Raw genomic sequence first — 17,826 nt, forward strand, 5'->3', positions numbered from 1 at the left:
CGCGCCTGCTCAGAGCGCTGTCACCTTTGACTCCCAGCTCTGTTCGTCTCCCGGGAGCTGAACCTTCCCCAGTCCCAGAAGTCAATGTGTGTCCCCCGCCTTCCTGTAGTGACCTTCTACAGAGCTGCCATCATCCCAGCTCTTTTCTTTTCTTTCTTTTTACTGAAGTATAGTTGATTTACAATGCGGTGTTCGTTTCAAGTGTACAGCAGAGTGATCCAGTTACACGTACATATAAATTCTACCATTAGCTTGATCCCTTGTTCCTTGAGAGCCATATGGGGACCTGGAAGAAGGACACTGTTTCTGTGGTCAGCTAGTATTTTACTTTGTAGTCACGGCCCACCCACCTTCCACCTTTCCTTCCCTTTCTTTTCTTCCTTGTCTAGACAGATGATGCTGATGTGAAAGTCATCACACTAAAATGACAACTTAATATTGCTCTTCCTGGAAAATTCAGTCTGGTGTTTTTGCATTCTTTTTTTCTGCATCATTGATGTAAAACTGACTGAAAGATGGACTTCCTACTAGTGGGGGAAGGAAGAAAGAAATAGAATCAAATGCTTGAAAGTTATTGTCATCATCTGATTCTAAAATGTGGGCTCTGATCCCTCTTTACTGTTATGCTTATTGGCCCAGTAAGAGCCATTCAGAATTGTTATTAATACATAATAATAGTGCTGAAATAATAATAGATACAGAAAACAATGCTGTTTTCATTGGCCAGTCATGAGTTAAATTTACATCAGTGTCTTAAAAATCAGTGATGATGTAAATGTAACCAAAATCAATAAATTCTGTTTTAGTATTGATTCCTTTCTTCTGATTGATCATTCTTTATGTACTCCAAAGCAATGATCAAAAGGCTTTATCTGTAAAGAGCCAGGTAATAAATAATTCAGTCTTTGCTTGGCCATTTGGTCTCCATTTTAGCTACCAAACTTTACTGTTACTCTAGGTGATCAGACATACGGTAACAACTAGGCTTGGCTAGTTCAAATAAAACTTTATTTTTGAACACTGAGAGTTGAATTTCATGTAACTTTCACATCACAAAATATTCTCCCTTTTTTAACTATTTAAAAATGTAAAGACCATTCTTAACTGGAAGACTGCACAGAAACAGGCAATAGACTGGGTTTGGTTGGTGCTGTTCTAAGGCTTTGGTGGAATAACCAAATGAAACATCTTCAGCTTCAATTCATTTTGAGCTCTGGGAGAAAACAAGAATGTCCTGCTACTATCAAATACATACAAATCACAACTGCCTACTGAGTGAGATTCTAAGCTTTACCAAAAATCTTATACTCTAGTCAATTGATGAAAATCTTGAATAATTGTTGAAGGAGAGCAAGCTTTGTGCTCTGAGCAGAATAAGACCTCTGTCTCAGTGGGCCTGGGCTGCCATCCCAAATCCTGGGTGACTTATAAATAGTAGATATGTATTGCTCACATACTGGGGAGACTGAAAGTCGGAGATCAGGATGCCAGCATGGTCAGGTGAGGTGGCAGACTTCATATTGTTTCTTCATACTGTGGAAGGGGCTCTGGAGTTCTGTGGAATCACTTATATGAGGGCACTAATCCTATTTATGAGGGCTCCACCCTCATGAGCTTATCATTTCCCCAAAGCCCCACCTCCTAATACCATCTCCTTAGGATTTCAGTATATGAATTGCTGGGGCAGGGTAGGGAAGGGTGGGGGGCTGGTGGTGGGGGATGGAGATAAGCATTCATATCATAGTAACCTCTAAAAATGTTAATTCTTTTCTTCTTCTACAGTTGTTCATTAATAGTCAACACTGTATGCTCGGCCCTGGCTAGGGGCACAGCAGTGACCATGGCCTTCTACAGTTCTAGCTTTAGGGAACTTTTTATTTCACTGATATTTGAGCATCTTCTGTGATTAGTCAACTTGTCCAAAGCAGATTGTATGAGCTGTGCATTGGCTCTGGCTCGAAAGTCACACCTGGGGATGTTTACTAGACAGGCTAGTGTAAGACCTCTCGATTCCTGCCCAGTGGCATTTCTTAAAGAATTTGTCCATCTTTGGTAGTTCCTGAGAGAGAGGGTAGAGCTTTTGGTCTTTTGACTTTGGTGTCACGGTTGTTATTTTGCTCATGGCATCTTTTATCTTTCAGGTGCATGCTCCGAATCCTGGACTCATTTGGCACAGAGCCAGAGTTCAACCATGCCAACTATGCCCAGTTGAAAGGCCACAAGACTCCCTGGGGCAAGTGGAACCTGAACCCACAGCAGTTTTACACTATGTTCCGTGAGTAGTCCTGTCTCAGCTCTGCTTTCCAGAATCCCATCAGAGACAAAGGGGAGAAGAAATGAGGCTACCGTGTGTTCTCATTTGTGATTCCTGGGGTCTTTAGCTGTAGAAATGTGTGCTGTGGAACCTTTTTCTTGAGAATAACTGGATTTTTTTAAACTAGAATTGAAAGGCTCTATGAACATTTTGTGAAAAGCCTTGCAAATATTCTGGAGAAAAATGTTCAATATTAAAGTATCACTGGAAACCACTTGGGAAAGACTTTCAGTGATCTTTGATTGACAGACACTAAACATGCTTCCTGCCTCACAGACCCTGTTTAGGTCCACTTGATGATTCAGAAGGAATGAGATCTTCCGTGTCTATACATTTTTCCAAATACAGTAATGGAACCTTCATTATTTTAGGCATCAAACTTTATAAAGAAAAAGCCAGCCTTTTCAAGATGGAATGATTAAAAAATCTGTTTCATACCTTACTGACTTCTTAAACCCTGGGCTCAGGATGAAATCTTACCCTCTCTTATCCATGTGGTGTCCTGTTGCCAGTAGCAGTGATTCTTTTGCAAAGTCATGTAACGCACAGACTAAAAGACGATGAACTCACTGGCCCCAGCTGTAGCCTCTCAGAGTTTTTTTATTTGTGTTTCTTGCCCACACTGACCATTTCTCGCTGCTGCCATCGATCTACCTGCCCGCAGTTTGATTTCATTTACAGTTAGTTGAGGACTGTGAAGCCAGATGCCAAGTCTGATAGTATTCATGCCAGAGATAAATCTATTGTTCAGCCCTTGATAATTCCCCTTGATGAGGTGAATGCCTGTTCTGGAAATGACCATTCCCCCAAGTTAAACAGTTCATTTGTACAGTCAGAGTGCAGATTTCTGTTTTCCTAAATTCTTGGAGTAATTTTAATCCAGAGCTTTCCATCCTAGAATTACTATCTGAAAGCTAATCTGTTTCCCTTGTTAAGACCCGCAATCCCCCTCCCCTTACCTTTTCCCGTGTGCTGACCCCTCCCCCTCACAAACAGCCACCGAAAGGTGACCTTTCGTTGGGTTCACTAAGGACAACAGCAGATACACTGGACTGCTCCTTGAGTGTGAAGTGTGAGAAGGACAAAGAATTAAGGGCTGTGGCAGGTGGGGAAATGTACTCATGTTTAAATGTTCTTTTTAGCTCAGAGAGGTGTGGGAAAGTTCCGTGTGCATCGTAAACGTTACTGTTACTGCTTCTGGAGCGCTGTCATCCTGCCGTCACAGTCTGTTCCTGGGGCAGAATTCAGGGGACAAACTAATATAGGGGTGGTGGGTGACAGGTGGCTGGCAGCATGTGGAGACACGGCTATGCAACTTTGAGGAGCCAGGATGGGGTGACTTGTCTGTTGCTTCACATAAATACAGTGTTTAGCCGTGTTGTGCAAAATGGCCAGAACTGCTTAAATGACATGGTATATTTATACCCTCCATGGGATGGTGTTTCCCTACATCTGGGGCATAAACATAGGAGGCTTTTCCGGAAAATAAGTTCTCATTTAGAATGCTGGGATTCAGAGTCCTGAAATACCTATTTTATTTTCTATGAATGGAGGATTTGAAAGTGTTGGTTGAATTGAAATCCATTCAATTCAAAGATGGAAAAAATAGATTAGTTCTTGTTAACCTGGGAAGGAGATAATTTTCTAAGTGACTCAGAATTCAGCAGGAATCAGGGGGCAAAGCCAATACATTTGACTGCCTTAAAATAAAGACCTGTATGGCAAAAATAACAATACCAAAAAAATAACACCATAGCATATTCTGTTACAGAGGGTTAATATCACTGATGTATAAAGCTACTAAGAATTGAGATGAAAATGTTCCACAATCCAGTAGACAAATGGTCAAAAGCAGTCCAAAAAAAGAAACATGTTGCCCCAAATATATGAAACATGTTAACCTCACTCATGATAAGAGAAGTGCATTTTAAAATTGCACCAAGATCCCGTGTCCCACATATCAAATTGGCAAGAACCTGAAAGTTTGCTCACGCAGCTCTTCCTCAGGTGAGACTTCAGGAGAGCACTGGGAATGCAGCCCGGCTGCCACTGCCCGTGCCAGGGGATCTGTCACCGTCTAGCACAGCTTCTAGGCGTCTTTCCTTTGACTGGGCAGATCATATCTAGGAATCCACCCCAAAGAGAAGTAAGCAAAGATCATACATGGCATGCGTACAAGGCCATGTATTGGGGCACTGTTTGTCCTAAGGAGTGACTGGAAATAACCCAGAGGTTCCTATTAGAGAACTGAGTGAGTCACATAGTCCATTGATAGAGTGAAATCATGTGTAACTATGCAGAAGGACCGAGGGAAGGTTCCACTGTCTGAAGAGAGATGTCTAGTCTGTATTAAGTGATAAAAACCAAAGTGCAGGGCAGTATGTGGAGTCCCTCCCTTCTATGCAAGAAGGGTATGCAGCGGGAGGAAAATGTGTGTATGCCAATGTATGTGAATGCGCTTGTATTTTCAAAAGAAACAATGGAAGACTAAAGAACAAGCTAATAAAAATGATTATCCCGGAGGAGGGTTTGAAGGGACAGGGATAGAAAATAGATGTCTTTTTTTTTCTTTAAACATTGATTTGCAATGTTGTGTTAATTTCTGCTGTGCAGCAAAGTGATTCAGTAATACATATCTATATATTCTTTTTTATAGTGTTTCCTGTTATGATTTATCACAGGATACTGAATATAGTTCTCTATGCTAGATGTCTCTTAATGTACTGTATTTTGACTTTGGAACCATATAAATGTTTTATTTAAAAAGAAATAAGAATTCACTAAAGATTGATAAGAGGTTAAAAAATATGAAACACACCTAGTGATATGTGAGGTTGATACTAATCTCTCACACAGATAAAATAATTATTTCAACTGACTTTAAAATACAATCTTTGGACCATTCATTTGTAGTGGGGAATATTTATTATTATTTGAAACTATTACAGGTATACCATGGGAACCAGAATTTGCAATGTATAGGAAGGGGGATGCTTAAAGAAGTTAAGACCATATAATATTCGGCTTCAATAGGAAATATCAATATGAACTTATATTTTCTCTTTGAAAAGGAAATCTTTCCTAACTCTGTACTTTGAAAAGGATCAAAAGTAAAGACAATCAGGTGGCAATGAGTATCCTTAACACTCAGCTTGGGGCATCCCAAAGAATGCTTAAACTACTGCACAATTGCACTCATCTCACACGCTGGTAAAGTGATGCTCAAAATTCTCCAAGCCAGGCTTCAGCAATACGTGAACCGTGAACTTCCGGATGTTCAAGCTGGCTTTAGAAAAGGCAGAGGAACCAGAGATCAAATTGCCAATATCTGCTGGATCATTGAAAAAGCAAGAGAGTTCCAGAAAAACATCTATTTCTGCTTTATTGACTACGCCAAAGCCTTTGACTGTGTGGATCACAATAAACTGTGGAAAATTCTGAAAGAGATGGGAATACCAGACCATCTGACCTGCCTCTTTGAGAAACCTGTATGTAGGTCAGGAAGCAACAGTTAGAACTGGACATGGAACAACAGACTGGTTCCAAATAGGAAAAGGAGTATGTCAAGGCTGTATATTGTCACCCTGCTTATTTAACTTATATGCAGAGTACATCATGAGACACGCTGGGCTGGAAGAAGCACAAGCTGGAATCAAGATTGCCGGGAGAAATATCAATAACCTCAGATATGCAGATTATACCACCCTTATGGCAGAAAGTGAAGAGGAACTAAAAAGCCTCTTGATGAAAGTGAAAGAGGAGAGTGAAAAAGTTGGCTTAAAGCTTAACATTCAGAAAACTAAGATCATGGCATCTGGTCCCATCACCTCATGGGAAATAGATGGGAAGGACAGTGGAAACAGTGTCAGACTTTATTTTTTTGGGCTCCAAAATCACTGCAGATGGTGACTACAGCCGTGAAATTAAAAGATGCTTACTCCTTGGAAGGGAAGTTATAACCAACCTAGATAGCATATTAAAAAGTAAAGACATCACTTTGCCAACTAAGGTCCGTCTGGTCAAGGCTATGGTTTTTCCAGTGGTCATGTATGGATGTGAGAGTTGGACTGTGAAGAAAGCTGAGCGCCGAAAAATTGATGCTTTTGAACTGTGGTATTGGAGAAGACTCTTGAGAGTCCCTTGGACTGCAAGGAGATCCAACCAGTCCATCCTGAAGGAGATCAGTCCTGGGTGTTCATTGGAAGGACTGATGCTGAAGCTGAAACTCCAGTACTTTGGCCACCTGATGTGAAGAGTTGACTCATTGGAAAAGACCCTGATGCTGGGAGGGATTGAGGGCAGGAGGAAAAGGGGATGATAGAGGATGAGATGGCTGGATGGCATCACCGACTTGATGGGCGTGAGTTTGAGTAAACTCCGGGAGTTGGTGACGGACAGGGAGGCCTGGCTTGCTGCGATTCATGGGGTCGCAGAGTCGGACACAATTGAGCAACTGAACTGAACTGAACTGAAGTACCTTTCCCACTGAAGAAACCCCTTTCTAAGATAAATAGGTGATTTTAGGTCTAGGGCAGCAAACACTAAAAATGTGACATCTTTAATCTGGAAGCAAGGAGGCTAAGAAAGACCCCTGGGGTGGAGTCAGAAGGACACAGGAGCCAAAGATGGGGTAGTTTGAGCATCAAAAATAACAACGAGGGACTTCCCTGTGGTCCAGTAGCTAAGACTCCAAGCTCCCAGTGCAGGGGGCCTAGGTTCAATCCCTGGTCAGGGAACTAGATCCCATATGCTGCAACTAAAAACCCTGCATGCTGCAGCTAAGACCTGGCACAGCCAAATAAATTAAAAAAAAAAAAAGAATAATAGCTGCAGTGGAGGGAATCAAACAATGGAAAATAATCCATGAGTCCAGAATGATAGTCCAAGCAAGAAAAACCCACAAAATCAATTGATCACCTTTAGAAGTTGCTAGGACACCCACTTCATGACTCTGAGAAATAAAGGGAAAGAATCCAGTTTTGGTCCTGCCTTTCTAGGACAAATTGTATTTGAAGATAATCAGATAGTTGATGAGAGAACGTTGTTAATTATGGAGAAATCACAGCTAATAAATGCAAAAGGAATGAAAAATTAGAAAATCAGCATCTTACAACTTTTAATAAGACTGGAGCAAGGCAGGGATTATCAGTGGTGGCAAAATCCATCAGTGAACAGGTTGATGGAAAACATCCTCATGGCCGAGGCAGTCTTGAATGGAGGAAGCAGGGAAACGAAGCAGTTGGGGACCTTGATCTTATTGAGGATGTGCCTGAGGTTGGAGAACTTGTAGGAAAAAAGCAGTGCCTCCCCACCCCACCCTACCTCCAGATCCTGCCCACAGAGAACTTGGCTGCACCCCTCAGAGAGGGTCCTTCCCTTCCCACAAGACAAAGGGTCCAGATCTAGTCTAACGCAGTTGTTCCCACAGAACCTTCCATCCCCTGCCCTTTGGGTAACTGTGGCTGTTCTCATGACCTGAAGCAGAGGGGGTGGGGGTGCGGGGAACCATTCCTTTAAATAGAAGATAAAAGTGTCAAAAGTTTACCTATGTCTTGTCAATTAAAAAAAAAAAATGAAGCATTTACTAGTACTTGAAAGATGGGCTGATAGTAATCTTTACATAACTGAAGTAAATCAACCCTGAATATTCATTGGAAAGACTGATGCTGAAGCCCCAATGCTTTGGCCACCTGATGCAAAGAGCCAGCTCATTGGAAAAGACCCTAATGCTGGGAAAGATTGAGGGCAGGAGGAGAAGGGGGTGACAGAGAATGAGATGGTTGAATGGCTCAGCGACTCAATAGACATGAGTTTGAGCAAACTCCGGGAGGTGGTGAAGTACCGGGAAGCCTAGTGTGCTGCAGTCCATGGGGTCACAGCGAGTTGGACACGACTTAGCTACTGAGCTACAATGTGCTCATACACTGCGGGTATATTTAGATTGTTTTCTCCTGATGGGATGGTTGCACAGGGAGAAGTTTGGAGACCACAGAAATAACGTACTTGTAAAATCGTTGTCATCAACTCCAGCTGTCTTAGGTGTTTGGCAGGTATGGAGTGCAGGGGACGGGTGGGAAAGGCTGGTTAGAAAGGGCCCAGCAGGAGGATAAGGAGAGAGTAAAACACACCCACCATTGCTGAAGCATCTTTAGGAGCAGGGAAGTGAGATGATGTTCCTGACCAGATAGATACTGTTGAGTATTCAGAACGCACGCCTCACTTTGAGGCTGCTTATATTTCTCCTCTAGCTCATTTCCTCACCAAGTTGGTGGAGTTTCTATGAGTTGGAAAAGCTGGCTTTTCTTTACTGTTTTGCCCCAAATCTCAGAATTTCAGAGAACTATCTTTGTGTATTCTGTTTGCATTTGAGCATTTTTATGAGTCAGCATAGACTAATCCCAGCACTTTCCTACGCAGCTTCTATAGGGGCAAACCAGGTGGTCAGAGAATAGTAAGGGCATTTAACTAGATCTTTGAATGATGATTTTTTCGCCAGGAAGCTGAGCTGAGAAGTGTGGTTCCTCCTCCCTCAGGGCAGGCCTCTGGTTCCTGTCTTTCCCTCTTGTCCATACTCTAGTATGGCTTTGAGCGTGGCTTCTGAACTGGGCTCTGAGACCCTCCTCCTGCCGCAGAGCCAGCTGGGAAAAGCTCAGCTTAGACCAGGCTGTTCCTCCTCGTAGATCACAATGCCTTCCCTTTGCCCTTGGGGTTGGATTCAGAGTCCGTAGCAAAGCTCTTGAACCCTCCATCTTCTCTCCCCCACCACTGCCCTTCCCCTGAACCTGCCCTCAACCAACAGCCTGCTGCTCTCTGAAAGTGCCCCCATAATTCCTCACCACCTTTGCCTCCTTCAGATCACTCTGATAGTAAGATTTTAGTTTTTTCTCTTGAAGTATGATTCCCTCCATATTTCCAATCAAATAATAATAATAACCCTATCACAAAAATGGGGAAAGCTTCCCCATGGAAGAAGGTTCCCATACCCTAATATAAGCATTATTATCTTTTTTCAGGGGTACATTTTTACATCATTGTAACATGCGTACTATAATTTTGTGTCTTCTTTTTTTTCCATTAATTTTCCACTTCATACATCAAAAGTTTTTTTCAAGGTTGTACTTTTTTTTTGGCCATGCCTCTTGGCATGTGGGATCTTAGTTCCCCAACCAGGAACTGAACCCATGCCTCCTGTAAGTGGAAGGGTGGAGTCTCAACCACTAGACCGCCAGGGAAGTCTTCAAGGTTCTACATTTTTTTTTTTTTAACTTTTTATTTTGTATTGGGGTATAGCCAATTAACAATGTTGTGACATTGGTGAACAGCAAAGGGACTCAGTCATACATATATACGAATCCATTCTCCGCTCAAGGTTCTACTTTTTAAACTAATGTTTCCAGGACTGTTTTGTGTAGTCTGCCAAGTAGACTTTGATTTATTTGGGGATACTTTTGCTATTTCTTGTTGAGAATTAATTGTTACTTTTTCTGGACTTGGTAGGGACTTGACCCTATATTTAGGCATTATTTCACTCAAAAGCCTTTAATCTGCTGTCTATACTGCTTTTACTGAGCTCTTGAAGGCATGCTCTTGTTTTTCTCAGTCCCAAACAAGGCGCATTATACCCCAGTAAAGGAATGAAAGGAATCTGCCCACACAGAAAAATCATATAGAGAAGTCATCTGCCTATACCATTTACAAGAGAAAATAAAACTCTGAAGTTGGTGTCTCGCATCTTGAATTATCCCGTGTTTGGATGGTGTTCTAGTTATCTGCGTGACGCCTTCATTCACAGCTTCTTCTGGCTTATGTGAAAACATGAGCAGGGTAAAACATCTTCATCTAATTGCATTATTTTCCTCTCTCGTTGTGGAGACCGTGGCTGAAGGTAGCAATAGCAGAGATTACCAGAGTCCTCATGCCTGGTTTCAGGCAAATTGCGTCTCAGGTGTGTATTTACCTCCTGTCATTGAAAAGTTTCAGTAACATTTATTAGTCTGTTCAGCAACCTCACTGTTCATATCACTGTCCTAGGATATTTCCAGTTCTTGAGGCAAAGTCTTGTTTGCATTAGTTTATTTTTTACTTAAGTAATTTTTGAGAATTTGCCTTCTGGCTGCTCACGTCATGTAGTCCAGGCTGGGGGATGTTCAGTGTTTCTTGGCACGTGTGGAAATTTGGAAGCTGTGATAGTTGAGTGAGGAGCAGACTGGAGGGGTTCTGGAGGCATCAAGGCCTCCCGGTTTCACCTCCGACCCTTTCCTTTTGCTATACTGCCTCAGCCCCGCTGGCCTCTCTGATGGCGTCCTGCCTCTGCTCGGCTTTTAGGTGTCCCCCAGGACGACACCAGGCCATTGCGTGTGCTGTTCCTTTGTCTGGAAGCCCTGTGCCTCCCCTTCACCCTGCCCACCCTCCAGGGAGGTGCCGTCCTCCGGAAAGCCTTCCCGCCCTGAGCCACACACCCCTGCCCCATGTCCTCCCAGCTCCCGTGTGCCAGCCCGCATCGCACCTTCTGGTCTCCACGAACATCGTCACTGCTGTCTTCTGTATCTGAAGCAACCTCATAGGTGGTAAATGTGTGTTGAATTAGTGAATAAAGAACAGATAGACACAACCACAGAATGGGTTCGTTAAGATGTCACTGGAGGGGGAGATGAGTCACCCCAGTAGCCGCAAGGCCTGAAGGGGTCTGGCCCCGCTACTCCCCTGGCCTCATCGCTTCCTCCATGTTCTCTTACTCACCTCTCTCGAGCATCCTTATTGTTTTTTTAGATGGGCCAGACACACTCCTACTCTAGGACCTTTGTATTGATGGTTCCATCTTCCTAACATTGTTCCCTTAAATTGGGCCTGTGACTCAAATGTCACTTCAGTGAGACTAATCCCAACCCCCTTCCCCTTTTTAAAATGCAACTCTTTTCTCTGCAACTTCTTACACCCCTTCCCTGCTTTCTTTTCCTCTATAATTGCTTTACCATGAAGCGTTTATACTGCCTGGTATAAATTGGTATAAATATAAACTGCATATTCACAGACTTTTGTTATTTTTCTCTTTTCCTCTGCCGGATTCTGAGGATAGTGTCAGTAGGAGTTTTGTCTGTTTTGTTCATCGCTGAGACTCCAACACTTTGAAGGCTCTCTGGCACATAGTAGGCATTCAGAAAATACTTACTGATTTAATTAAATTCAATGATAATGTCTGTTCTGTTTTTAGTTCATGCAACAATGTAGGGAAAAATAAGGAAGGTACAAATGTACAAATCTAAGATTACACTGTATAGCACAGGGAACTATATTTAATATCCTGTAATAACCCTTAATAACCATAATGGAAAAGAATATGAAAAAGAGTATATATGTATATACATAACTGAATCACTTGGCTCAGTTCAGTTCAGCTGTGCAGTTGTGTCTGACTCTTTACGACTCCATGGACTGCAGCACGCCAGGCTTCCCTGTACATCACCAACTCCCGGAGCCTACTCAAACTCATGTCCATCGTGTGGGTGATGCCATCCAACCATCTCATCCTCACCTCACTGAGATGGGATGAGAATCACTTGGCTATACAGCAGAAATTCACACAACATTGTAATTCTACAATACTTCAACTAAAAAAAAAATCTGAGAGTACAGAAGCTTCTTGAAGCTAGTGACCTCAGGTTACTCTCCCTTGTCTTCCCACAGAATTTATTCACATGGTTAGGTTTTCAAGAGTTGTTGAAGTCGTACTGATGGTTGTTGTCACTGACGTTCTAACGCGGTTTCTCCAGGGCCTTGGAGCTTGAAGCTGAGTCAGAATAGTGGCTTGTAGACCAAAACTTTTGCCTGACAAAACAGGAATTTCAGAAACAAGCTAGTTTCATTTCATACAAATGACGAACGTGCTGGCTTCAGCCAAGGATGCATTGCTTTCACGTACGACTTTATTTTTAGAGGCTGACAAGCAGAGGAGCTATTTGTGATTCAGACGGCCTTTTTGGCCTTTAACTCGGATCAGGAGGGCTCTTGCCTTTTACTTCTGTGCAGACCAGTGAATAATAGGTTCAGCCTTGCAGCTCCTTCAGTCTGAGTCTCAGCCTTCAGGAATGATGTTCTTCTAAGGGGCCCATTCCCTCCTAAATTGCTTTTTGACACTTGAAAAATTTACTCTGGTGTGCCTTCTGTCAACAGTTCAGATGCTCATCCTTTTCAACTCAACTGAACGTAATAGTTTCCCCAGCCTATATCCCAGCCTCCTGTCTCTCAAAGAGGCTAGCATCACTACCATTTGGGGAAAAAACATCAGTTTTGGTGAAATTTGAAGCGTCACATCACTATGAACAGTTTTTAAAATCAGATTGCTTCTTGCATGATGTAACTATTTTTTGGTGGGGTTTTTTCTGTCATGTCAGTTTTGTCATCATCAGAATCAGCATCAACGTTGTGAATGCCATGCAGCCAATATTCTTCCCCGTTTTGTTATGAAACTTGTGAAATATTTTGAAAGTGGGGGGGGGGTGCGGAGAAATGTAAAAGAGAATCCCACAGCCTGGACTCCACAGTTAACAGTTTGCTTTATTTGTTCCATGACCTGTCCATCCATATGTCTATCTTCTCCCCATCCATCAATCCAACTTTGTTTTTCTTTTTGCATAAAAGAACACTTAACCCTTAGATATTGCAGCATGACATCATTAACTAGAGTTCAACACTGGTCACCACACAAGTTGTGTTTATTTTTATGTATTTCACTGAATTATTTGATTACTTATTTACTTTCTTTCTCCTCAATGAGGGGAACTTCATCCATGCTTATCCTGTTCACTGGTATATCTTTAACTCCTGACCTGTTGCCTGGTCCACAGTAAGTGCTCAGTAAATGTGCTGAATGTTGAATGAATGAGGATATTTAGAAACTTGTGACGTTTTTAAAAGCCCAAAGGACTGATTTGTTTCCCTTCTTCCCAACACTTTGTGACCTAGATTTTAAAAAAAGATATGCTCATTTATCTATTTAATAAATATTCATTGAACACCTATACTATACCAGGCCTGAGCGAGGTTCTAGGATAGGGTGGTGAGCTACCTTCGAGAATGATGAATCTTGAGAGGAATGGGCTTTGGTGTGGGAGCTTGTGTGCAAAGAACGTGCTGCTGGAAATGGTTCAGGCAGCAGGGCCTCTGCTGCCTGATAATGGAGCTCTGCCTATGAAGTCAGTCACATCAGGTAATTAAACATTCATCATTAATCAACAAGCTTAATCATTCGTGCATGCAAAAAATATTTTCTCAATTCCTACTATGCTCTGGGTCCCCGAGAGTCAGAGACACATAAAACATGACTCAGTCCTCAATGAGTATATATCCATAAGTAGAAATAGTGATGTGTGACAAGAACTCTAACTCTTCCTGATCTAAGAAGAAACTTACTTACCCCAGTCTTAGAGAGTCAGGGAACCCTTCACCTGAGAGGTGATGAGAGCTGAGACTTAAAGGGAAGCAGAAGCGATAGACATACCAGACACATGCCAGCGTGAAATAAGATAGGAAAACATGGCATTAAAAGCCCCAAGTAGGTCATCCTGGAGCAGAGGTACCCATGGAAGGGTGACCTGAGATGATACGGATGCTGGGCCCTGCTTCCCCCTGAAGGAAGTGAAGCTTTTCAGCAGAAAACTGTCATAGTCACATACTTGTTTCAAAGAATACCTTGTCAGGCAACAGAGAGCATGAACCAGAGTTAGGGGACAGTGAGAAAGAAATGAAAGGGCAAGGCTGGAGATATGGAGACTACTTGGAAATCCACTGCAGAAATTACCAGGGTGCCGTGATGTTCAATATTTGTTGATATAGACAGCCAAAAATTGGAAAAATCCTAAGTGTGGTGGGGTGTCTTAGAATTTCTGTCAAATTGACTTGGTCTCAAGGGTTTGTTGGTGCTTGTCACTGGCAGTTGTGATGCTGAGAATTGAAACTGGCTTTCAGTTCAGTCAGTTTAGTCACTCAGTCATGTCTGATTCTTTGCGACCTCATGGACTACAGCACGCCAGGCTTCCCTGTCCATCACCAACTCCCGGAGCTTGCTCAAACTCATGTCCATCAATTCGGTGACGCCACCCAACCATCTCATCCTCTGTCGTCCCCTTCTCTTCCTGCCTTCAGTCTTTCCCAGCATCAGGGTCTTGTGTGTGTGTGTGTGTGTAATAAAGTTTTATTAAAGTATAAAGGAGATAGAGAAAGCTTCTGACATAGACATCAGAAGGGGGTAGAAAGGGTACCCCCTTGCTAGTGTTAGCAATAGAGTTATATACTCTCCAATGAATCCAAAGAATGTCTGGAGGTTGTAAAGACCTCATCAGACCCACTCCCATAATTTACATTTTAAGATAACAGGATTAGCCAGAAGGTTTAATCCAGAGACTGTCCTCAAGCGGGATACATCATTGTTATATAATCCTAAGGAATGTAGAGGGAAAAAAGTTTGTCCTTTCTTCCTCCTTGAGAATTCCAGACCCCTCTCTCCTTGGGGACCCCTAGACTTCTTATCAACCAGCCTAGGAAATGACTCTCTCATTCCCCCCTTTTCTTTTAGGAGGATTATGTTGCCAAGGGAAAGGGGCATCATTTTCATTCCATAACTACTTCCTGCTGTTTAGGGGCATAGTCCCTAAATTGTTGAGGCAACATATTCTCCTAACCCTCATATTGAGGGTCTCTGATCCCGAGGCCCCAAGTAATAGTTGGAGGAGGCTGTGGCATTCATAGGAGCTTGGACAACCATTTGTAACTTAAAAGCTTTTAGACTGTTAGAAAACCCCATTATACAGTTACAGACGTAAGGCAAAATAGTCATTAACCAAGTTAAAATCAAAATGAAAAGTCACATTATGTCCATAGTTACATCAGTCCATCTTAAGGTTGTTAGATGTCATCAGTTTAAGAAGAAGATGCCATCAGTTTAAAATCACATGCGATTGTTGTTGAAGATATTTACAGACTCGGAGAAAGTCTTTTCCTTGAAGTGGAGATGTCCACCACGGGAAGCCTTCCACTGATGAAGAGGGGAGCGCTCCACAGACCCAACAGTTAGACTGGTTGTGGAATTCAGCATAGGAATGAGCCCAAGACAGGAAGGCATTGTCTTGATCAAACGGCAGACTCAGGATATTTGGAGTCAGCAGAAGTAGGCTCACATAGATTATCAGGGCCATCTTTTGGCTTGTCCAGATAGTCCCACTTGTCCTGAAAAATCCTGGACAAGCCCCGAAGATTAAAGGTTGTTGCTGAATCACACAAAGACGCTGGGATTCTTGGCCTCCAGAGGAAAAGAATTCAATCCGGGGCCAGAGACGAGGCTTGATTGCTCAGAGCCAGTTGCCACAACAGCAAAAGCCTTTTTTGCCCGCTCATAAAATGCAAACCTCTCCACCATCCCCAGGGAGCCCTCATAGCCAGCCCTGGAGAGGATGGACTGGTAGCTCGTCCACACTGGGGTCAGCAGGCCCCTCTTCCGGTCGCTGGGCATCAGCTCCATGACCATAGCCGGGCTCTGCACGTAGGTGTCCAGGGGTAGCAGCTGCAGCACTGCCTCTGAGAGCTGGGGGATGCCCAGACTGTCGGCACGGATCTCCTCCGGGCCGCCTCTGCACATGGAGCTGCTGGGGAAGTTCATGTGTGCAAGAACGATCTCATCTCTGTGCCCCATTCTCGCCAGGGTGAAGAGGAGCTCTGGGGACAGGAGCGTGGGGACACCCTTGAGCACCACCATGGTTGCGGCCAGGGTGGCTAGCCATCAAGGTCTTTTCCAGTGAGTCAGTTCTTTGCATCAGGTGGCCAAAGTATTAGGGCGTCAGCATCAGTGCTTCCAATGAATATTCAGGACTGATTTCCTTTAGGATTGACTGGTTTGATCTCCTTGCAGTCCAAGGAACTCTCAAGATTCTTCTTCAGCACCACCGTTCAAAAGCATCAATTCTTCGGTGCTCAACTTTCTTTATGATCCAACTATCCCATCCGTATATGACTACTGGAAAAACCACAGCTCTGACTGTATGGACCTTGGTCAGCAAAGTAATATCTCTGCTTTTTAATATACTCTCTAGGTTGGTCGTAGCTTTCCTTCCAAGGAGCAAGCATCTTTTAATTTCATGGCTGCAGTCACCATCTGCAGTGATTTTTGAGCCCAAGAAAATTAAGTCTGTCACTGTTTTCATTGTTTGCCTATCTATTTACCATGAAGTGATGGGACTGGGTGCCATGATCTTAGTTTTTTCCATGTTGAGTTTTAAGCCAGCTTTTTCACCATCCTCTTTAACTTTCATCAAGAGGCTCTTTAGTTCCTCTTTGCTTTCTGCCTAAGGGTGATGTCATATGTATATCTGAGGTTATTGATATTTCTCCTGGCAATCTTCATTCCAACTTGTACTTCATGCAGCCTGGCATTTCTCATGATGTACTCTGTATATAAGTTAAATAAACAGGGTGACAATATACAGCCTTGATGTACTCCTTTCCTAATTTGGTGCCAGTCCATTGTCCCATGTCCAGTTCTAACTGTTGCTTCTTGACCTGCATACAGATTTCTCTTGAGGCAGGTAAGGTGGTCTGGTATTCCTATCTCATTAAGAATTTTCCACAGTTTGTTGTGATCCACACAGTCAAAGGCTTTAGCATAATCAATGAAGCTGAAGTAGATGTTTTTCTGGAATTCTCTTGCCTTTTCTGTGATCCAGCAGGTGTTGGCAATGTGATCTTTGGTTCCTCTGCCTTTTCTAATTTCAGCTTGAACATCTGGAAGTTCTCAGTTCACATACTGTTGAAGCCTGGCTTGGAGAATTTTGAGCATTACTTTGCTAGCATGTAAAATGAGTACAGTTTGCAGTAGTTTGAACATTCTTTGTCATTGCCTTTCTTTGGGATTGGAATGAAAACTGACCTTTTCCAGTCCTGTGGCCACTGCTGAGTTTTCCAAATTTGCTGACATATTGAGTGCAGCACTTTCACAGCATCATCTCTTAGAATTTGAAATAGCTCAGCTAGAATTCCATAACCTTCGCTAGCTTTGTTCATAGTGATTCTTCCTAAGGCCCACTTGGGTTTGCGCTCTAGGATGTCTGGCTCTAGATGAGTAATCACTCCATCTTGGTTATCGCGGTCATGAAGATCTTTTTTGTGCAGTTCTCCTGTGAATTCTTGCCACCTCTTCTTAATATCTTCTGCTTCTGTTAGGTCCATACCATTTCTGTCCTTTATTGTGCCTGTCTTTGCATGAAATGTACCCTTGGTGTCTCTGATTTTCTTGAAGAGATCTCTAGACTTTCCCATTCTGTTGTTTTCCTCTATTTCTTTGCATTGATCACTGAGGAAGGCCTTCTTATCTCTCCTTCCTATTCTTTGGAACTCTGCTTTCAGCTGGAAATATCTTTCGTTTTTTCCTTTGCCTTTCTCTTGTCTTCTTTTCTCAGTTGTTTGTAAGTCCTCCTCAGACAACCATTTTGCCTTTTTGCATTTCTTTTTCTTGGGGGTGGTTAGAA

General features: G+C 42.8%; 2 protein-coding genes across 2 annotated transcripts in view; one reads left to right on the forward strand and one right to left on the reverse strand.

Annotated features, from left to right (window-relative positions):
* Positions 1-17,826, forward strand: part of MGAT5 (alpha-1,6-mannosylglycoprotein 6-beta-N-acetylglucosaminyltransferase) — a 387,153-nt gene that overhangs the window by 256,819 nt on the left and 112,508 nt on the right. The window contains exon 10 of the mRNA XM_043488382.1: positions 2,142-2,275. Within this exon, the coding sequence (XP_043344317.1) occupies positions 2,142-2,275 (134 nt within the window). The remainder of the gene's footprint in view (positions 1-2,141; positions 2,276-17,826) is intronic.
* LOC122454000 (fucose mutarotase-like) lies at positions 7,460-16,061 on the reverse strand. The gene is made up of 2 exons (XM_043488372.1): positions 15,645-16,061; positions 7,460-7,825 (listed from the first exon to the last, which is right to left on the reverse strand). The coding sequence occupies exons 1-2, from the start codon at positions 16,059-16,061 to the stop codon at positions 7,460-7,462; spliced, it is 783 nt and encodes a 260-aa protein (XP_043344307.1).

Source organism: Cervus canadensis, chromosome 15, assembly GCF_019320065.1.
Source record: "Cervus canadensis isolate Bull #8, Minnesota chromosome 15, ASM1932006v1, whole genome shotgun sequence".
NCBI lineage: Eukaryota > Metazoa > Chordata > Mammalia > Artiodactyla > Cervidae > Cervus > Cervus canadensis.